This window comes from the organism of the source record quoted next, unplaced genomic scaffold (assembly GCF_019419815.1).
Source record: "Pyrus x bretschneideri cultivar Hongxiangsu unplaced genomic scaffold, Pyrus_bretschneideri_v1 Contig6, whole genome shotgun sequence".
NCBI lineage: Eukaryota > Viridiplantae > Streptophyta > Magnoliopsida > Rosales > Rosaceae > Pyrus > Pyrus x bretschneideri.
In genome coordinates, this window is record NW_025999798.1 from 2,103,417 (window position 1) to 2,125,889 (window position 22,473).

The 22,473-nt window shown below is 37.3% G+C and overlaps 3 protein-coding genes across 7 annotated transcripts; all 3 read left to right on the forward strand.

Annotated features, from left to right (window-relative positions):
• LOC103950845 (transcription factor PRE6) lies at positions 1 to 1,174 on the forward strand. The gene is made up of 2 exons (XM_009362089.3): positions 1 to 394; positions 793 to 1,174. The coding sequence occupies exons 1-2, from the start codon at positions 257 to 259 to the stop codon at positions 943 to 945; spliced, it is 291 nt and encodes a 96-aa protein (XP_009360364.2). The 5' UTR covers positions 1 to 256; the 3' UTR covers positions 946 to 1,174.
• A 2,433-nt stretch (positions 1,175 to 3,607) lies between these two features.
• LOC103950846 (binding partner of ACD11 1) lies at positions 3,608 to 5,962 on the forward strand. 2 transcript variants are annotated; one of them, XM_009362091.2, is made up of 5 exons: positions 3,608 to 3,766; positions 3,964 to 4,092; positions 4,182 to 4,257; positions 5,154 to 5,261; positions 5,388 to 5,962. In XM_009362091.2, exons 2-5 carry the CDS (start codon positions 3,977 to 3,979, stop codon positions 5,793 to 5,795), a joined length of 708 nt encoding a protein of 235 aa, XP_009360366.2. In that variant the 5' UTR covers positions 3,608 to 3,766; positions 3,964 to 3,976; the 3' UTR covers positions 5,796 to 5,962. The 2 variants fall into 2 exon arrangements, with proteins under 2 accessions (XP_009360366.2, XP_009360367.2); XM_009362092.3 differs by having other exon boundaries at positions 5,397 to 5,962.
• A 2,642-nt stretch (positions 5,963 to 8,604) lies between these two features.
• LOC103950847 (sucrose transport protein SUC3) lies at positions 8,605 to 13,822 on the forward strand. 4 transcript variants are annotated; one of them, XR_007253656.1, is made up of 15 exons: positions 8,605 to 8,898; positions 9,348 to 9,413; positions 9,680 to 9,778; positions 9,874 to 9,938; positions 10,023 to 10,107; positions 10,254 to 10,287; positions 10,412 to 10,511; positions 10,774 to 10,849; positions 11,501 to 11,866; positions 12,100 to 12,243; positions 12,353 to 12,586; positions 12,671 to 12,734; positions 12,828 to 12,871; positions 13,041 to 13,192; positions 13,367 to 13,508. XR_007253656.1 is itself a non-coding variant. In XM_009362093.3 (14 exons), the coding sequence occupies exons 1-14, from the start codon at positions 8,605 to 8,607 to the stop codon at positions 13,532 to 13,534; spliced, it is 1,839 nt and encodes a 612-aa protein (XP_009360368.2). In that variant the 3' UTR covers positions 13,535 to 13,822. The 4 variants fall into 4 exon arrangements, 3 of the variants coding, with proteins under 3 accessions (XP_009360368.2, XP_048427946.1, XP_048427947.1); XM_009362093.3 differs by lacking the exon at positions 13,041 to 13,192 and having other exon boundaries at positions 13,367 to 13,822; XM_048571989.1 differs by lacking the exon at positions 13,041 to 13,192 and having other exon boundaries at positions 11,549 to 11,866; positions 13,367 to 13,822.
• Positions 13,823 to 22,473: the final 8,651 nt, after the last annotated feature.

Here is a 22,473-nt window from a genome sequence, read left to right on the forward strand (position 1 = left end):
AAGCATTTCTTCTCTGCTCTCTCTCTCTCTCTCTCTCTCTCTCTCTCTCTCTCTATAGAATCCTTTTTAAGTATCACCTCGTTATCTCATTCTCTCTCAGCTCATACTTTCTCGCTCATTTGTCTCTCAGGGTTTTCCTCATTTTTCTCGTTCTATTAATATAATTGATTCTAGAAGAACTTCAAACTCTATTACTATTATTCCTTCTGAGCTTTGAGTCTTTTGTCAGAACTTCAAACTCACCAAATATTTGACAATGTCGAGCAGAAGGTCCTCGCGGTCGAGGCAGTCGTCGAGCAGGAACAACAACAGTATCAGTGATGAACAGATCACTGATCTCGTAACCAAGTTACAGCAGCTTCTTCCTGAGATTCGCAATAGGCGTTCCGACAAGGTATATATCTATCTATACATACATACATATATATATATATATATATACATTTATTATTTTTTGTCTTTTTAAAATTAAATTTCATTCTTCCTGGCTCTCTTTTAGCCTTTCATGTTTGTACTATAATGTTGCAAAAATTAATGCAATTATTCTTTTATGTGGTCTCCGTTTGGTTAGATAATATGTAGAGGTAGATAAGTCACACTCGTCTCATTTATTCTGTAGCCACAACTTGCGGTGTGGGACTCCAATTGTTCCCCCATGCCATCCTCACCAGACCCTCTCATTTGTATATGTTTTTTATCTAAATTGAGATGGATAATTATGTATGTGTAACTGATGATTAGTTATTATGTATTAATTTGTTAGTTAATGTGTTCGGATTAATATTTTGGCAGGCGTCGGCGTCGAAGGTTTTGCAAGATACTTGCAATTATATTAGAAACTTACACAGAGAGGTGGATGACCTAAGTGAGCGCTTATCAGAGCTTTTGGCCACGATGGACATCGATAACGACCAAGCAGCCATTATTAGGAGTTTACTTATGTGATGATATATGTACGGAGCTTCCTAATTAATCATCAGTGTTAAGTACTAGTACTGTTAAACTCTTTTTGTCGTGAGCCTTTGATGTATAACTCTGGCTAGTTAGCTAGCTAGGGTTTGCTCATTAGGCCAGAAGAAGGAATTTTTTTTTCTTTTCAGTCCATATCTATGCTATTACTTCGGACGACCTGTAGTATGTATTTAACTTTGGTAATAATAAAAGCACTTTTAGACTTCTACTTCTTTTAATTTGTGTTGGATCATATATATATATATATATGTATGTATGTATGTATGTGTCTATATATTATATATATAATTCAAATCGCAATAGCTATATCCATTCGGAGAAAACTGAATTTCTTAATATTATTTGTTATATGTGATTGTGACACTTATAGTGAATATTTAGCCTATATATATATACACACAACCGATAATACTATTTGTATATATAAAATTATCAGTTCTGATGATACAATTCCGTAATAGGGATGAACTATATTATTTTATGCAGAACATACTTGTATAAGAGACTACGTCAACAAATACAATATTTTTCTTACATCAACAAATATGATATGATAGTTTGTGTGTCTATATAATATTATTCATCAACAATACATGTGATTAGTTAATTGTTGAAATATTATTCATCACTTTTTTTATACATTAAAATGTTAGATGTGGACTGTAGAGGCAGCATCGAGGCTGACAATGTCGATCGAACATGTGACTTTACCGCACATATAAATTTACTTACCACTTTGGTAACAAAATAATTACAGTGAATTTGTTGTACTAATTAATTAGCAGTAGGACGATTATGCCATGACAAATAAACATCATGCAGAAAATCTCTGGTGTGTTCACATTATCAACTGTGAAGCTCGTTGAATATACGACAACTCGATCTCAAAGAATTCTCATGCTCGTCCTAATTATAAAGTTAATTGGAAGAGCTAGGCACGGAAGAGTTACCTAGTCATTACTTCTATAGGTGATTACTCCCCTTCCACCAATGGTGATGGAAATGAAGGAATGTGGAATGGTTTTACAAGTAACAGTCGCTAATTAATCTAAACTACGAGAAAAGAGAACGAAATAATGGTGTAGAGTGAAAAGCGTTGTTCTAACCAATTTAGCTAAACCAAAATATGCAAATGTGGAAGGGTTAATTACATAAAATAAGTAAAATACAAGAGTTTAATTAAACAAACAAGTATGATATTGTTCAATGTGATTGTCACACACTGCCTTATGACGTTATTATTTCACTCATGTTATATACTTTTAATATAATATGGGAATTAGTAACATCATTTATCGGTGTAACACTCAATATGTTTCCATGTGAAAACGTGACCTAACTATTACTATAGAGTGGTGTCAAATTCAAGGCCAACTGGGGAATGTGACTTTCATACCAAATTAATTTGGTAATCGGTGCTGTCTTACACGTTATACCATGTAAACTGGACCTAAATATTACTGTAAGATCGATAATATACCAGCTACAGCTATAGCTAGATGCTCATGCAGAGAACCGAAAACTTACCATTTACTTGTGTAGTTTCAACTTTGAACACAAGAATATAGCTCACAGAATTAGTCGAAAATCTACTGCCTTGCATCACATGGAAAGAACAGCTTAATTAAATAGCGAATTACAAAGGAGATTGGTTTAGATTGAACTAGTACTTTTAAAATGACTTAAAGTGTTTTTGGTGAAAATATTTTTCAAACCAATCCTTAGTAGAAATTTACGTGAATCCCCAAAAAACACTTTAAGTACTTCCTGTAGAAATACATATATGTTGTAGAAAGATAAATAGCTTATATTAAATGAAATCAAAGTCTAATCGTTTCTAAAGTACCAAAATTCAAACTCTAGAAGAAGAAAGAGTGGAACTTAATTTGCATACTCCCCGGGCGCTACTCCCGCAAACATGATATTGAAAACAACATGGATAAGACATCACATGGTCTTTCAACGTGACAAACATATTTCTTATTTTGAAAAAAAAAAAAGAAATATCATAAGAATTGGTCATTCTATTGGTTCACATACCATACTCGATCAGAAATTGCTGAATTCGTTCATTCAACTGACTACTAATGAGCTCACATCAAATTTGAACTCACTAACGTACGTTTTAACAATCAATTGCTCACACGTAATGTGAGACGTCTAGAAGCTTTCATCATTTAGCGTAAGAAAATCTTAACAGTTACATGTAGCTAAGTTTTTACACCCCCTATGCTAATAGTTAGAGCTTTAACCTTGTATTGAGATCTAAGGATCAAACGACAATCTCAAGTAAACAGTTTCTACAAAACTAGAGCGTACCCCTCCCGAGAGGTATGGCAGCGTGCAAAGGTTTCGTCACGCCACATGGAAATTGGGCCTCGAGTCTAAATACGTTGCGGTCCAAATCTATCCATAGGCCATGGGCCTTGCCAATTTGCTGGGTTGGGCTTCATTCTTGTAAATGTACTATGTATTGGGCTTTTCCATGGCCTTTCCTCCAATTATTTCTGGTATAGTCGTAAATCAGTTGGATTACCATTCTTCATTATTAGTTATGAGATGAAAGTAATTTACTTACCTAATGTGAAACGCTAAGGATTTTGATTAGATTTATCTCTAGTGAGATGATTCACCGTAGTCTCACTAAAACTCTCCAATCGCCATTAGCAAGTGTGACCGCTCTGCTATAAAACAAATTTTTTTTTGTCTATGTCTAAGTTTAGATATTAAAAGGGGTTACCTCCTCCTCCACTTCTTCTGATACACATCGATCAGAAACACCTACCGAGCTCAGGTGCGTTAATCAATTCATCACGCTTTATGTTTCTCATTATTTTTCCGATTAGTGTTTAAACCGTGTGAAGATTATGTAATTGATCAATTTCTGTGATGGAATTGGGAATTGGAAAGTCGGAAGATTAGATTGTGAGATTCTGGTTGGAATCTGGATTAATTGGACTAATTAGTCTTTAATTTCATGAAATTCGTAAGATTTTCGGAGAAGATGAGTTCTGGTGGATACGCCGTCGAAGTTACGGGTCTGTCCCCAAAAGCAACGGAGAAAGACGTCTACGACTTCTTCGCCTTCTCTGGTTCCATCGACCATGTCGAAATCGTCAGGTTTCGTGGTGTTTTTAGCATTTTTAATATTTTTTTTGTCTTAATTTTTTTTTGGGATATTAATTTGTTGTTATTTTGGGGAAATTCAGATCGGGTGATTGTGGGTGCACTGCATATGTGACGTTCAAAGATTCTTATTCTCAGGAGACTGCTTGCTTGCTCAGTGTGAGTATTTCTTCGACTCGTCGCAACTGATCATTCATGTGCTCGCTTCCTATATTTCGTGATCAACTTCTGATTAATGCACTGTGCATATAAATATAGGGCTCGTTTGGATGTGCTTTTAAAATGATTGAAAACGCTTTTAGAGAAAATGTTTTTGGATTCTAAAAGCATTTAAGGGCTTTCTGCAAGAAGCACCGATTATGTTCTTCTTCCAAGAAGCACTTTAAGTGCTTTTCTAGAATTTATTTTCATTTTTACGAATGATTGGTTCTAAAAGCATTTTCACCAAAAGTGCTTTCAGTTATTTTAAAAACACATCCAAACAGGCTCATAGTCTTTAGTTATTCTGTGTTGGTCTAGAGCGATGAATACAGCAGTGCTTATAGCTCATTTATGCCGGCTGTACCATTAAAATTTGTGTAAAACTTGCCAAATGCTTTCGACAATATATTTGTGCTTATAGACATAGCAAGAGAAAGATACTTTGACAGAAGAATGGTAATTATACTAAACAATTCAGTGATGCAACTTTCATGGTATCCAAATGTAGCCTAAGCTTTCAAGAAACAGGGCTCAACTGGTGACCTTAACTAAATAAGTTGTTGCTTGGATGAAAGGGCTTCCGAGTTATCATAGTATCCTTCTAGCCGGAGCTTGTTTATATCACATCCCGACTACCTCCTGAAACATTTACTTAAAGCTGTATTTATCATTATGGTTTGGTTATATGGTTTATCTGGTTTACTAGTCCTTTATTAACTTAAACCTGTCTGTGCTCGTATGTGATTTCTTACTGATGCCTAGATGATAACGCTTGTGTGGTTTCTTATGATCTTTCTCGCCGATTATTTGTGAGCGTTAATTTATGTTTTCCCCTTAAAATCTTATTGTCTCAGGGTGCTACAATAATAGATCAAGCTGTGTGCATAACGCGTTGGGGGCACTATCAAGATGAATTTGACTTTTGGAACAGGCCTCGGCACGAAGATGAAACTTATTCAACTGTATGTATATTTTGTTTCTTTCTATCGCACAAATATTTGGTTTCTCGTTTGTACATTTTCGCACATGTGCAAAACTGTTGTACTGAAAAAGGTTTGCAAGAGTAAGCGATTAGTATGTCTTGGCAGCCTCCACAGGGAAGCTGGAACATTCCTAGTGCCCGAGAAGTGGTGAGTGGGGCTCCGGAAGTAGTCTTGACCATGTTGGCCAAGGGCTTTGTGCTCGGAAAAGATGCATTAACCAAGGCAAAATCATTGGACGAGTCTAACCAAGTCTCGGCAAGTGCAGCAGCTAGGGTGGCTGAACTGAACCAGAGATTTGGCGTCACCGATAAAATTCATGCAGGGGTTGGAGCTGTTAAGTCTGTGGATGAGAGGTATCATGTGTCAGAGATCACCAAATCAGCAATATCAGAGACAGGAAGAAAAGTAATGAACAGTAGCTACTTTTCTAACGGAGCTCTTTGGGTGTCGGATGCTCTAAACCGAGCAGCCAAAGGTGCTGCTGATTTGGGAAATCATAATGCTAGGCAGTGAGGTATTTGATAAAATCGTATACTCGTGTTTTGTTTGTATATAGAACAGAATACTGTAGCCGTTTCGTACTTTCGATACCTTGGTGGTAGTATAAATAATGCTGTACATATTGATAACCCCGAAGAACATTACGAAAGGGAGAAATGAAACTAATAATTATATACAAACGATGAAGGAAAACATTATTAACATCCATTTGGGTTTGCAAACCAGTTGTACTTAGCATCTAAAGCGAGAAGAATTAGGATGGGCGGTAGCATGTTTTGCCAATGAACTCAAAGTATTGAGTAGAATCCAAGCCCTCTTGCCTGCGACGGCCCTTGGCCTTGTATTTATCTACAGAACCATCAGGGTTTCTTTTAATACGAACTGTCTGGTTGTTGCAAGGCATTGAACTCTTCTTGCATTGCGGTCTTCCGTGGAGGTTGGTTGTAGCAGGGAAGGCTTTTGGCTTGAAGATTGGTCGATTAAGTGGACGATAAGGAGAAGGAGAAGCAGCAGAAGGAGAAGAAAATAACTTTGGTCTGGAGATTGTTCGATTAGGCCGAGAAGGAGAAGAAGCAGATCGAGAAGTTGGAGCATGATTACGAGGATTAACAGAATCAGAACAAGTAGCAGCAGCAGTAGTACGAGCATTTGTAGGATTAGTTGCATCATCAGTAGGAGCAATCCTAGGATTAGTTTCAGAAGAGGGAGCATTAGGGTTAAGAGAGGAGAGAGAGGAGGTAGGTGATCTGAAAGAAGCTGGATTATCAATTCTAAGAGCATTACAAGTGGATCGTCATCATCAAGATCAAGGCTGGAATAGCCTTTCTCGTGAAGGAAATAGCCAAAAACACACATCATTTGTTTGGGATTACAAATTCTCGACCTACTGGACTTGATATAGCGTGACCACACATTATCAAAATACTGATTTCTAACTTGACTAAACATATGTCGTTACGTAAATAACATTTATTTGGCAACATACCATAGGCATGAGGCTATAGCATTGTTTATCAAATTGAATTTCCAAGTCACACACTTTGAATTTCATAAGTACAAACAAGTGTGGACTATCGTGTAAATTCGACTCAATCTCCAATCAATGCGAATCCAACGATCTAGATTCAAAGTCATCTTTTCCTTGATGTTACGTATGGGCTTTACATTAAAAATACACAATCCCACATGTTTAAGTAGATCTATAAACGGGTCGGGTTTATGGGGTTTAGGTCGGATTTAATTTGACCCATTAAATTAACGGGTCATTCGAATCCAACCCGTTAAATTAACGGATCACCTGTTTTACCTATTTCCTTTTTTTTTTTTTTTTCCCACATTTCATCCAATCTGAGTAGACAGTGGAAGGGAATCAAATTACTGGGCTTTTGCTTAATTTAACTCCAACACTGTTTCTCATTATATCCCTACCCACTTGCCCAATTTGCCCACCATTACTAACTACACTCGTTTCTCTCTCTCCCTCCCCAGCTTCTCTCTCTTACCCAATTTCAGTTCCGAAGTCCACTGTTCTTCCCAAAGACTGTAATCAAATTACTGGGTTTTTGCTTAATTTAACTCCAATATATTATGGAAGAAGCGTCGGTTGCTGTTTATAAAACTTATTAGACTAAGCAAGATTGTGAGGACATTTTAGACCAATTCAAAGAAGCCTCAAAGAAGAAGGTAGAGAGGAACACGGCGGAGGAATAGTTGAGATTACTCAAGCCGCCGTAGAATGAATTCGCAGTCTGCAGATCGAGTTTGAGATGACAATGTGTGACAACTTGATTACACATTCGCAGTCTGCAGCTGGAAGAACAGTTTGAGACGACAATGTCTGAGTTGAAAATTTTGGGAATTTGCCACGGAATTGAGCTCTGTTTCAGTTCAATTTGCCGCCTAATTCAATGGAACCAACCGGAGCAACCGTACCCGAATCCACTTTATCAGGACCCGAGCTCGAGTCCCTCCAATTCCGAGAAGAAATCCATCGACTCATGATAGTGCCGGAGAACGCCGGCTCCTTCACCACGCTTCTAGTCTTAATTTAGTTATAATATGACGATTTGGAATGATTGAATTTCTTTGATTGATTATAATTGTACAAGGATATGCAAATATATACTGATTACATTTAGCCAAATTAGGAAAGAGAATTCTTCTAATCTAATTTAGGAGCTAATAAGGTGTTGACCCGTAGAAGAAGATGATTACAACAATCGTGGGGATTTCTCTATGATTTGATTTCCAACATCTAGAACTTGCGCTGACCCAAGCCATAGAGCTCCTCCACCTCTCGACGGAACCTGACTCTGCTTGCCGGCTATTATCTTAACGGATGTTAACGGGTGGTTACGGGTTTTGCAGTTCATCCAAAATCACCCGTTATTTAACGGGTTGGCACGTTAACCACCCGACCCGTTTATCACCCCTCCAAATACTAATTTTAACGGATCGGGTTGAAAATGCCAGGCCTATGTTTAAGTCCGAATCACGCGAGTTAGGCCCACGCCGTAGCCTTCACTGGGCCTTTCAAAGTTGGCGGGGGCCCATAAAGCTGATAAACCGAAGGCAGGCGCCGAAGTAGGAGTCCTCATGGTGCTGCGGTGCACGCTAAATCTGCCACTGAATTGCGATCAGACTCTTCGCTCGCGCACCCGCCCAAATTTGACACACCTGCAAGTCTCTGATCCTTCGCAGTTCTGACGCCGGAATCCGATCTACATGCAAAAACCTTGATCCGCACCGTTTTGCCGTTTAATGCGCGGGAAATTGAGCTTCTGGCTCGCGGCCGTTACTCAGTGAGTGAAACCGAGTCGCGATGGCGGGGAGGACGGACTCGGAGTCCATCCGGGTGCCGTACAGGAACCTGAGGAGGGAGGCGGAAGTGGAAATGATGGTGACGGACGAGCCTCATCATCGTATCGACCTCAATTCGTCTACGTCTTCCTCCCCTAGGGTTCCAAATGGGGGTGGCGGCGGCGGCCTCTCGCCGTCGGGTCAGCCAGGACACAAACACAATACTCTTTTGACGCTTATTCTGAGCTGCACGGTCGCCGCCGGCGTACAGTTCGGTTGGGCGTTGCAGCTTTCGCTTTTAACTCCCTATATACAGGTTAGGTTTTGAATCTGTTGCATGTCAAGAATCAATTTTTATGTATTGTTGTGTAATTGACTGTATAATATCTACCATTTAGTAGATTACTGTATAGTTTTAATTTCAAATTCTGTAGTTTGAGTCACAATGCATAAGATTGTAGACTAATTTATTTTTCTGTTAATGTAATGCGTGAACATGAAATATTTTCGCAATCTTCGATTGGTACATTCTGCACTGGAAAATGAAAATGAAGATGATAATGTACTGTATTCCGAATATGGAATGCAATCTTACTGTTAATATGGAAATCGGTTGTTGATTAACCCGAACTGCGTTAGTTATCATGTTTTCTTTTTTAATCTTCGCAATGCATATCGTTTCTTGATCTACTACAAATCCCTGTGCTAATTTTGGATTATTGAAAGCTTGTTTGGTTAATATCCACTGTTTGAATTTTTATGCAGACACTCGGAATAGGGCATGCATTTTCTTCATTTATTTGGCTTTGCGGCCCTATTACAGGCCTTGTGGTAATCGACGGCGGCTAGTGTCCAACAATTTTCAACAATTTTGATTGTAACATATATGTTGTAACCTTTATAATCGTGTTGGTCTATTTGATGGGGCACAAACATATCTCCTAATGGGGCGATTTTATTCTAGCCTACTGTTGGTGCATGCGCCATCACGATTATTTTGGCTACTGGGATATGCTGGGAGGGTTAGGGTTGAAGCTATCTGGATATTTTTTAAACATTTTCTTTCCTTCAGTTATCTCAACTTTTATTTTCTTCAGGTTCAACCTTGTGTTGGTATTTGGAGTGACAAATGCTCTTTAAAATTGGGAAGAAGGCGCCCTTTCATTCTTGCGGGATCTCTCATGATTTCAGTTTCCGTAAGTGCGGAGAGTTTTTATTTTTGTACTTTACCATTATATCTTAGATTAATTGGTGCATACCTTTTTTTGCTAAACTAAGTCTTGTAATTTAGGTGGTGTTAATCGGGTTTTCTGCAGACGTTGGATATTTATTAGGAGATACAAAGGAGCATTGCAGGTTTTTGTTGCCTTCTGTTGATTCTTTGTGTTTTATATTATAAAATCTCATTAACTGTTAGCTAAATCATTTGAGCCAATGCAGCACATTCAAAGGTACCCGGACAAGGGCAGCTTTTGTCTTTATTATTGGATTTTGGTTGCTGGATCTTGCCAACAATACAGTGCAGGTAATGCTTCTAAGGCTATCAGTGTGTTTGATTCGATCACAATGTAAAACAGATTACACTGTAGTTTCCTGATGAAAAAAATATCAAACTTTTTAGTATAATGCTACTTATGTCTCAGAATAAAGTGTAGCTTGTAATTTTTGTAGGGACCAGCTCGTGCTCTTCTGGCTGATCTAGCAGGTGACTTTCGCCCCAAGCTATCATAGAACTAGTTACATTTATGTTAATTTTTATTTATTTATAAAATTTAAAGTATGTAATACTTTGTCTAAACATAATATGCTTTGTCACAACTATATTCTAGGCCCCGAGCAACGCAATACTGCAAATGCTGTGTTTTGCTCATGGATGGCCTTTGGTAACATCCTAGGATTTTCTGCTGGTGCAAGTGGAAATTGGCACAGGTGTAACTCCTCAAATATGTTTTTCTTGCTTTTTTTATGGGATATTTTTGTGCAGTGGCATGTGTTTGCTTAGGACTTTAAAGTCCTTGTATACACTTCTCATCACCCTTATACTAAACCCTTTTTATGCCATCTGAAACTAATCAAACTTAGTTTGCAATCACTGAATTCTGCTCTTTTTTTACCACATAATATAGACTTATAGTTTGCATCTCAAATTCTAGGGGTGGTTTCTTTGTCTGACAATTTTGTTTCGTGGCAGATGGTTTCCTTTCTTGTTGAGTAGAGCTTGCTGTGAAGCCTGTGGAAATCTTAAAGCAGCATTTCTTATTGCAGTGGTGAGTTACCAGCATGCACAGAAGTGCATGTATTTATGAAGTCATCTTCTACTGTTTGAATTATACTAATTTCTTTTGGGTGCTTAATGATTGACAATTCTATCAGCAAACCTGCTTCTATCTCAATAATGCAGCTTGAAATCCATGAATTGTACTATCTATTTCTATGACTTCTTTCCTGATTTGCTATATATTTTTATTAGCTTAATCATGAATGGAAGATTCCAATTAACTACTGCCTACTTGCAGTTGGCTTGTTATGCTGAGCTAAATTGCGTAGCCACTAATCATTGTTTCACTAGATGGTGTATTTCTTATAAGATGGCCCCAGATTATGATATTTTTCAATGTCTGGGACAAGTAATAAAAGTTTTGGCTGGTCTTGTCAATGTGATGTATATTGAGTTTATTAACTGAGGTAGGTATGATATGCTTACATCAAGTGTATAGTTGGTTGGTGAAAGAAATCATATCGATCTATTTATTTAAGTTTCTGAAATTTTCCTTTTTTTTTGGGAATTTAAGGCATAGAGTTGTTCATGAGTTCATTTCACTTTCAAATGAGAACTTCTAGTGTTGCAATTTGGTGCTGAGGCATGTGGTGTATTGTACTCTGTACAACTCTAGATAATAAGTTTGTTATGTGTGCAGATCTTTCTCACTTTGTGTACACTTGTTACCATATTTTTTGCTGAGGAGGTTCCACTCACTACGTATCAGCAGAATCCTTTATCAGATTCTGCTCCTTTATTGGAGGATCCCCAACTAAATCCCCAACAAAGTCGTCTTGAGCTTTCGAAGTTAAAGCATGATAAGCAAGTTATCGATAGAGCAAATGGAAGCAGAACTGACTATGAAGGGAATATGAATCTAAAGGAGGCCATCTCAAAAGTTGAGGAAGATAAGAATGGTGATTTTAATGATGGACCTGGAGCAGTGTTAGTCAATCTATTGACCAGTTTAAGGCATTTACCACCAGCGATGCATTCAGTGCTAATTGTTATGGCTTTTACATGGGTATGTGACACTGTTATTTTGCACAAGCTTTTCCATTTCAGTGCTAATTGTTATGGCTCTTACATGGGTATGTGGCACTGTTATTTTGCATGAGCCTTTCCATCTCACCCTTTTTAATAGCATTTTTGCTGATTTCTGTTTTCTCATATTTGGTACCGTTAGAATTTCTGAGTGTTTGTTGCCATTACGAAGTTCTGTTTTGAACTTATATTCGTTTAAATTCTTACATGCAGTTGTCCTGGTTTCCATTCTTTCTTTTTGATACGGATTGGATGGGTAGGGAAGTATATCATGGGGATCCGAATGGGAACTCAGCCAAAGTACAAGCTTATGATCAGGGTGTCAGAGAAGGTGCATTCGGTCTATTATTGAATTCAGTAAGAACTCAAAATTGAGAACCAAAACTTGATTTCCAAAATTTGTCATACGTAATTCAAATACTATCAAGCAACCTTTAATTTAAGCTTCTCTTTTTCTGGGGCGTAGGTTGTTCTTGGCATCAGTTCTTTCCTAATTGAGCCAATGTGCCAGCGGATGGGTGCAAGACTAGTGTGGGCAATGAGTAATTTTATTGTGTTTGCCTGCATGGCAGGCACCGCTATCATAAGTTTGATATCTGTTGGAGAGTATTCTAAAGGGATTGAACATGTAATTGGTGGGAATCAAAATATCAGGATTGCTTCCCTGATTGTTTTTGCTCTTCTTGGCTTCCCTCTTGCTGTGAGTATTAGTGTTCCTGTAGTAAATGTCCATTTTCTAGCTACCCCTAAGTATGCAAAGCGCTGAGTATGTTCTGTGTTGCAGATTACCTACAGCGTTCCCTTTTCCGTTACAGCAGAGTTGACTGCTGACGCAGGTGGTGGCCAAGGTTTGTGTGTTTTTTTCTCTGAATCTAGCAACTTATTTCTGTTCTTACTGAACTTGGTGATTTGAATTCTCACATGTTTTTACTCTTGTGCAGGATTGGCTATTGGAGTTTTGAATCTTGCAATTGTTGTTCCACAGGTATTTAGCATGCACTATTCCTGTTCTATCACTTGTTTAGCTCAATTATGTAATGCTGCAGGCTTTTTTGTTTCATGTGATACAATTCACGGTCACTGTGCTTGGTATACATGCATATATACGTTTTCCTTCTCTCCGACCCCCTTTTAACTTACTTTCTCATGGTAAGATTTCAGAACCAGGCTTCTTATTTCGTATGCAAAATTTTGACCTGATCATGGGCCAGGTTTGGCCTTGGAGAGTGCCAAATTCTAAATAGGCCCGGCCTGAACCCGACAAAAGTGAAGTAGAAGTTCGGAGCAAGGTCAAGCCTATGATCAGGTCTGGTAGTGTGGCGGTGTAACCTGGGTCCTGATATCTGCATTTGGATAAACCTGTTTCTTATTCCTGCCCCTCCCGTTTCATGGACAGACAGTTCATAACTTTTTTGTTTAGAACTTTTTCTTCTTCCAGTTTGGTAGTGCTGATTTCATGTTCCTTGTTGATATTGCGTAGATGATTGTGTCTCTTGGTGCGGGGCCATGGGATGCTTTATTTGGGGGAGGAAATATACCTGCCTTTGTTTTGGCCTCCTTCGCTGCCCTTGCTGGTGGCATTATCGCAGCTCGCAGACTACCAAATCTATCGAGTTCTTTCAATTCAACGGGTTTTCATTTTGGGTAATGACAGAAGTAGTTCACCTGATCGGCTAATGACAGAAGCAGCTCATCAGATGATGACCACCCCGTGTACGATTCAACCATGCATGAGCATTTGCTCTCCAACGGATTGCTCTGGCTCTGGCGCTGGAATTATGCGTACGTATTACACTTACCAACCGAATTACCCATTCCGTAAATTCATTCATTTTTTTTGCCTCACTTCTTATGTAGAGTGTATATTGTCAGTTACATTGAAAAGGATAATACATACATGCATATAATGTCAATGCCGCGCTTGGAAAATTGTTCATTTCCTCCTCATCCGATTAACACTTTACGATTGGATATGTGTATATTTCATAAGACTCTGGTTTTTGCCTTGTATAAAGCAGCAAGTATGCTGTGGCCGGGTTCCGGCAAGCCTGACCTAAAGCAGCAAGTATGCTGCGACCACTACTTTCCCATTCCCGGTAACCCGAATTTGATGGAAGTAAACGTTATTTTGATTAAAAGTTCATGATAATATACAATCAAGAGACACGGGTAAATGAGTTTATATGATGTTGATGGAGGTTAAGTGGTGGGTTTGTATTAGTCTAATCATCCTTTATTTCCTTTTCAAGGTCGTCTCAGTCTCATGCTGTACAGATCACTAGATTGTAATGCTAGTGTGGCATCTCAATCTCAAACCGATTCACCAAATGTTTCCCCTAATTAATAATGTATTAGTCGTATTAATTATAATTAATTAGCAGGTAAACCTAGTTTGGGTTGTTAGGGCAACGCATGCCTGGGCTTGCAATTGCTAAGATTAAAAAATACGAAATAAAGATGTGTGCCACGTCCATGCTCTGCCTAGTAGCGTCTCAAATCAGCATCAGGCAACCAGCGAAATGGACGGCTCAGATGAATCACTGTCCCCACCTCAATCCCTAGATCAGAAAAGACTGGGAGCCACCTAACACGTTTGATGTAATTCTAGTTTTTGTAATTGGAAAGAGATCCTCTCCTGCACTTCCTTCAAAAAAATTATTACAACTTTCTGGGCTCCGGATTTCAAGGATCGATAAATTAAAAGTTCGGATCACTTGATCTGCGAACTTTGTAATTTTATCAAATTGCTGATGTGTCAAAGTGCGAGACTTAATTTTGAGCTAAGCATGAGTGGTTGAGCAATCACTATGCGTATCTCCTTTGCCCAAAAAGCAAATCCTAGAAAAATATAGAGAACTTTAATTAAAAGCTTCTGATATTGTTCATTTTAATGAAAAATCATATTTTTACACTAAAAAGTCAAATATGGTACTATTTATTTTACCCTTAATTTTGTTTTTTTTCTTTAAAACTCAAAATTTTCAAGTTATTTTCATTAGTTTTTCTAAAAATATAACAATTAGATTCAACAAATAAAAGAAAAGGATAAAAGGGAACATTTCTGCTCATCACCATAAATTATGGTATACGTTCATCATATACTTAATTATTTGCGTCTTTTCACTTAATTTTGATTATTATTTTTTAAATAAAAAAGATAACATTTAATGTGAAAATGAATTAGAATTAAGTGAAAAGAAACGTGTGGATAATTAAAAATATAGTGAGTATATACCATAATTATGGTGGCAAGTAAAAATGCTCCCGAGATAAAATCTTGTAATTTCTAAAGAAGGATACATATGCATGCAGAGAGAGAGAGAGAGAGAGAGAGGAGTGACGTCAAGCAATGGAAGAGAAGGGCACATGAAGAGAGCAGAAGCCTATGAGCGCATGTGGAGAGGAGAAGATTCAGCAACTTCTTTATTCCAAAAACACTCGCCCGGTTGTTATCTCCTTTTCTCTCTCTTTTTTTTTCTTCTTCTAATTTCTCTAATTTTCTATGGATTTAATAAAATAAAGAAAAACAAAACAGATAGATATAGGTAATATTATTCGGGTACTAAATTAAGGAATTTGGGAACATGCATGGATGTGATATCCACCCCATTCCATTGGATTTGTGGGCACACAGGCACAGCACACCCCCACTGCAACCACTCACAACTCAATTCTAATCCAGGCATGTGATTTAGCAGCCTACACTCTCTTGTCTTTGCCAAATATTAAACCAACTGTTTATGTTATTTAATGTTACTAGTGGCACCTCATTTCCCATCATCACTATTATTCTACACTACATATGCTCTTTCAAATATTCAATCAGGTAGCCTGACATGTGGATTCTCCGGCCAATTCTTTTGTATTTAAGCATCTATGCATCAACGACTCACAATTATTACGATGGCTGGGTTTACTTCTAAAAACAAGTTCCATCCACTTGAAATAGATATGTTTGGCCTTCACAATCTAGCCCCATCTCCATGCATGTAATAATCTCTAGTGTTTTATTATTTACTAGATTAGTTAAAGATTTGATAAGTACATATTTTCCTTAATTTACCGATGAATGAAAAGCTGGGTTATATGATTTTATCAGTGTATCATATCATGCATGCTAAGTTGCTAACAAGAAATTAAGAAGCGGTACCTTAATCAAATTGAATGACGTCCGATCAGACAAATGTCAATTGGTTCAAATCGTAGGTCACTATGCATGGATAGATACTTTAGTTATTTCATGGGTCCCTCTTGCTTCACCTTCTTACATTTCTGTGCTTTTTTTCTTTCTGTTGTTGTCAATAATTTGAATTTTTATGTTAAGGAAACGGTCTTCCCAACATATAGAATTTATGATAAAATGGGAAAAAGAACAGAAGATGAATAGAAGTAGGTAATAATATCCCTTTTTATTCGGAGTAATTTACATGATATAAATATGTTGAATAATGTAATATAGTATATAATACAATAAGTGATTTTGTTTCAAATTAGTTTAAGATCTTGTTGTGAGAAAGCCTCATATCTATTGAGCTATCATGTGGCTAACTTGAGAATAATACGACGATTAGTCCATTAGTAATGAACCGCTAGTTCTTTTTGAAATATTGACTGCACCGCCATTATGATGTCTCATACCATGAAATCCTTCTCGTGAAGGGCTATGCTTTCCTTGCCCTCTCTCTTTGTTATCCTTTCCAGCTGATACGCTAGTTGCCGATTCCTTTTAATGCACAGAAAGAGCAACGCAGCTCCATTTTCCAATATTAACTTTGTACAAGTCCTTTCAACCCTTTACGTACACTTGGAGTTTGACAAAATTATTTAAAGAATCTAGTCCCACACCTTAAATGTTCACGCATGCAGCTGCGTGCTTGCTGCCGCCGAGTCCCACACACACTATTTAGCAACTAGGTAATTTTCGATCGGTATGAGTAGACTTGTACGTGTCAAGGTGAAAAAGGGGTGAAAAATGATCAAGAGTAAAATTTTGTAAAGTTTTCCTACCATAAATTAAAAGAACTGGTGGTTGTATAAATACTACTGTTACTATACGTAATTATTAACCATATGATATGCACAGATATATAAAGATGATGTTGAAAGTTTCCAATTGAAGGGGTGGACGGTGGAGGGATGATGACATATCCCATATGGAAATTGAGGTGGTGTGGCTGAACAAATCAAGAGAGATGAACAGTGGTGGGATATATATAGATAGAGAGAGTTGATATATATCTGTATATATACATATGTAAGTATATGCATAGATATGGGGGTATATACTAAGATTATGATGGGTGCACAAAGACAAAACTGACCAGCTCTTAGCCCTAGTAGTAGGGATTACGACAACAACCTTTCGTTTTCACTTTCAGTACGTACTGAACCCTTCACTCGAATTCACAGCGGCGTGCAGGAGAGAGAAAGAGAGAGAGAGATGAGGTGAGGAGTGAGCAGTGTTAGCAGCGAGAGAGCTTCGTCCTAACCCACGATACCTGTTGGTGGGTTAGGTAGCAAACCCTGCCCCCTTCTCTTTGGACCCCATCCCCTTCATTCCTGCCTCCCCTCCCTCTTTCTCTCTCTCGCTCTCGATCGCCAACTCATTTCCATTTTTTTTCCTCAAGTAATTGGCTTGATCATTTCCTTTACATAACTGAAATCATCAATCATATCTATGCTTTATTCTTTTTCTGATGAAACACAAAGTGCTTTCACTTTTTCTAGGACGCCCAAGTTCAATCCATCCCCAACAATCTCTTTTGAGTCCAAAAAGAGGGACATTTCTTTTTCTCTCCAAATTCACCCACTTCACATTGTCCAGCATAGACATGAACCACCTGCGTTTTCCCTTTAATTCACAATCGAATCAAAGCTAGTTTAAAAGTTTCCATTCCCCCTTGTAAAAATAAGGGTTCATTAGATATTGGTCCTAAAAAATCAAGATTTTTAAACATAAACCCATATATAATTAAACATCCAACAAAAACCCAAAAATCAAATAAACTGCCACAAAAGAATATAAGTAGCCTACTAATACAAATTATTTACAATTTTTGCCACAACCCACACTTGAAAATTAGCTTCAATCAAGGGCCTTAAAATCTAATTAATCATCCTGACGTTTTTTCTATTTATTTATTTTTAATCTCTACAACAATCTAGTGCATTACTTTAAATAATGACTATATTATTATTCGATGTAATTATTCTTCTTATATATAATAGTTAAACGTCCCTACTTTACCTATATAAATAACATTGCACTATAGTCTGTAATTTACCTATAGTATATAAACAAAATATTGTCATATTTCTTTTGGCAATTTACCTATGATATATGCAAATAATATTCTCATGTTTTGTTGGCATTTTTCCTAAATTATGCAAGTAGGTAAATTAATATAATAGTAGGTAAATTTCAATAATAGTAGGTAAATTATGCACACGTGATTTACCTACGTTTTTTATGTGAATCAAATATCTAGACTGTATATGTAAATAATTTACCTATAACTGGTTCTTTTCTTTTTCTTTGTCCTAAAATTAATTTACCTGCAAGTTTTTATCTCCTTTAATTTATATATTTTTACTTTGACAACAAATTTTTTTATATATTTTTGTCACATCCCAGCCCGAGCGGAACTACTTCCCGGGCCCGACTCCACTACCGTAGCACGATATTGTCCGTTTTGGGCTTACCATTCCCTCACTGTTTTGTTTTTGGGAACTCACGAGCAACTTCCCAGTGGGTCACCCATTATGGGATTGCTCTAGCCCCATTCTCGCTTAACTTCGGAGTTCCTACGGAACCCGAAGCCAGTGAGCTCCCAAAAGGCCTCGTGCTAGGTAGGGATGGGAATATACATTTAAGGATCACTCCCCTGGGCGATGTGGGATGTCACAATCCACCCCCCTTAGGGGCCCGACGTCCTCGTCGGCACATTTTCGGCCAGGGATTGGCTCTAATACCAAATTGTCACATCCCGGCCCGGGCGGGACTACTTCCCGGGCTCGACTCCACTACCGTATCACGATATTGTCTGTTTTGGGCTTACCATTCCCTCACGGTTTTGTTTTTGGGAACTCACGAGCAACTTCCCAGTGGGTCACCCATCATGGGATTGCTCTAGCCCCCCTCTCACTTAACTTCGGAGTTCCTACGGAACCCGAAGCCAGTGAGCTCCCAAAAGGCCTCGTGCTAGGTAGAGATGGGAATATACATTTAAGGATCACTCCCCTGGGCGATGTGGGATGTCACAATTTTAAAGTACAATAATTTACCTATATATAATATGGACATGTTGTAATGGTAAATTGGAATTCGAGAGCCAAACTAACCAACAAATCCCTACATTTATATGCAAAATATTATTTTTGTAAAATCATTAATTCTCCCTTACAATTTGCATAGAATTAATTGTGTACATTAAACATTCAATAAGGGTGTTTTAGGCATCCAAAAAAATTTAAATGGGTAAAGTAAAACATAATTATTGAATTTGTTTATATGGAGTCTATTCAATGGGTTTTTCTTTAGCAAAAAATTTACGTCGGATTTTATGTAGAAAATTGAGTTTCAAGGACTAAAGTCATATTTTCAATAAAAATAATCTTGAAGACACTTTTCTTCTTTTTTATTTTTGACAAAGCAATATTTGAAAATACTCTCGTTTATTAAGAGTGATGAAATTTGGATTTGTAAAGATGGACATATTGCCCTGATTATCAACTTTTGACCTAAGCATATCAAGAAAAAAAAGTAATATATATATACACACACACACACACATATGCATGCCTTTTGTCAATGCCTCTCAAATTTTTCCAGTCGTATTCATAGTGACATAACAACTCTACTCCCACAACTAAGGTCATCTCCAACCGATCCAGCCAGAGGGCTGAAAATAGCTCGAAATGACACGAAAACCATCTCCAACCGAAGGCTAGGGCAAAGGATTCATGGGCCCCACCGAGCCAAAAAAGGGAAAACAGGTTAACCAGCTGGCCTAAAGGAGCCAGCCAGCCATGGGCCGGCCCAAAAATTTGAATCCAACGGCTAGCTGACGTCAGTTACCCGTTGGATTTGAATTTTTTTTTTTTTTTTTGCGACAAAATTTAAAAAATAAAAAATAAAAAATTCTAAGTTTTTTCCTATAACTACCTAAGCCATTAAACAATATAGAAGATCATTAAATAACATCAAACTTAAACAACATTAAACAATATTAAACAACATGAAACTTAAACAACATTGAAAAAAAAAAACATTTAACAACATGAAACTTAAACAACATTAAAAAAAAACATTTAACAACATAAAAATTAAATGCCTCCGTGGCACGTGACACTCGAAATCTGAGACGTAAAATTATTGACATTCCATCTCGAAAAACTATTGAGGTAGTTTAATTTAAGTAACCATATTAAATCAATTAAAATAATAAATTATGTTTGGCCCTTTGGCCTCTTCGGTTGGAGATGATTTTTTGTCACAAGGCTATGTTTGGCCTATAACCCTCTGGCCCCTCGATTGGAAATAGTAAGAAATATGGCATGACACTGTTTATTAAAATATTAATTTCTTGGAGGACAATAGGGCTAAAACAAACCCTCTAGCCCTTATTCGATTGAAGATGGCCTAACTCTCTAGTAAAGTGCGACGGACAAAAGAAAGACCAAAAAGTCTATAATGCTTGTAATTGAAAAAAGAAAAGAAAAGAAAAGTCATAGGTAGCAGAACTCTCATATAAAAAGAGAAAAATCACATCCTATGAGTATGAGGCTATCTCAAGGGGGTGGGAAACAAAAAAACCTCAAATTTTGGGTCAATATCTCTTCCAGGAATGTATTTTGGGTGTGAAAATTTTGGGATTTTCAGTTTGAGGGTAAGAATCCCGGATGGATAAGGAAAGCAAGTGGTAGCATGGCCCCCAACTTGCTTGTACACAACACATGAAGAGGGAAAAGGCGGTCTCGCGCAGAAGATGTAACATGGCAGATTGATTGTCTACGGGCGAGTGCACTAGTAGTAGCCTTTTTACGGCTGAGATTGACGCATTCCTAGGTTATGATCTAATGTGGCGTCCCCTACCCATTAGTTTCCAACAGGTCTTTATTGTGTGGCCCATACTTTTTTATCGTTGCAATCCAACGACCAATTTTGAATTTTTTTTTTCAACTCTTATTTTTTCAAATCCAACGGTTCAAATCTAGTTTAAGCAATTTTAATGGTAAAGAAAACAATCCAATGACTCAAATTTAAATAACGGTCAAATTAATATTATTAATTAATCCAAATTAGATACAACACCAAAACTCCTCCAAAACTTTATAAATACCCATACATTTGTTCACTAATCCATAAAAATTATAAAAAAAAATCAATTTTCTCATACTTCACTACCAAATTTCTTCAATCATTCATTTCTCCTTTTAAATTTATCTCTTATGGCAGATAGAGAGCGCTAGAAATGCCAATTGGCTGCCTAGTGAAGATGTCGCCTTATGCTTAACTTGAGTGTTGATCGCCCAAGACAGTTTTGTTGATCGCTTTCAAACAATTGATACGATGTGGGGGCGTATTTACAAAAAGTTTCTCGCTAACAATCCAGGCATTGTAGGGGAAAACCTCAAATACAAGGATGGTGTAAACTTCACCCACAATGTCACTCTATGGAGTTCACCTTTAAGTGTTGTACATCGTAATCCAGCACGTGGTACCAACGTAGAAGATATGGTAAATTCACATCTTTAAATGTTACAATTTTAATTGTGTTAATATTTTTCATCTGATTAACTTTCCTTTACTATATGCGTAGGGGTGGAAAGCACACCGATTTTTTTAAGATGGAAATAAGTCATGCAACCATGCAAAATTCAAGTTGCAATGCTTGGGAGGCTGTAAACATTCTCCAAAGTGAGTTGAGCTTGTGGGGAGCAACGAAAAAAGTCTTCTGACAGTTCCACATATGGTGTGGATTGGGGGAAGAGGTCTAGCTAGCTGTAACACCACTCCCACGGCTAGATGGATACGATAAACAGAAGACAAGAAAAAAAATGATGGCGCTTCTTTTATTCAACAATCTGGTGAGTACTTGTGTTTAGTTCAACAAGGAGTAAAGATGAGAAACGACAGAAAAGCGAGGATGCAATTGCTTAAAGAAGAAAAAGAAGAGAAATTATGAAAGGAGGTATTGGCAAATTAAACAAGATGCAATTATTGCACAAAACTCGTACCCGGATTCGAACACGGCATCCTATAATCCCAGTCCATAGATCTCGGAAAGTGATTAATTGGTGTCTTTGATTGTCGTCTTTAAGTATTCTTGTGCAATCCTTTTGTTGTTCTTGTAATGTTATTAATGTTATGTAATGTCAAGGAATTGTTTGTGTTTACCATCACAATTTGTTTTTTAGAATTTGATTTTTTTTATATCAAAATGTTCGTAAAAATAAAACAACATAAATTATATAAAAACTAATTTCAAAACTATTAGCCAAAAAAATATGACAAAACACAAAAGTTTAATAAATTATAAAGTTGGGAGTGGAAATTATAAGTCTCTTACTGTTGAAGAAAAAACT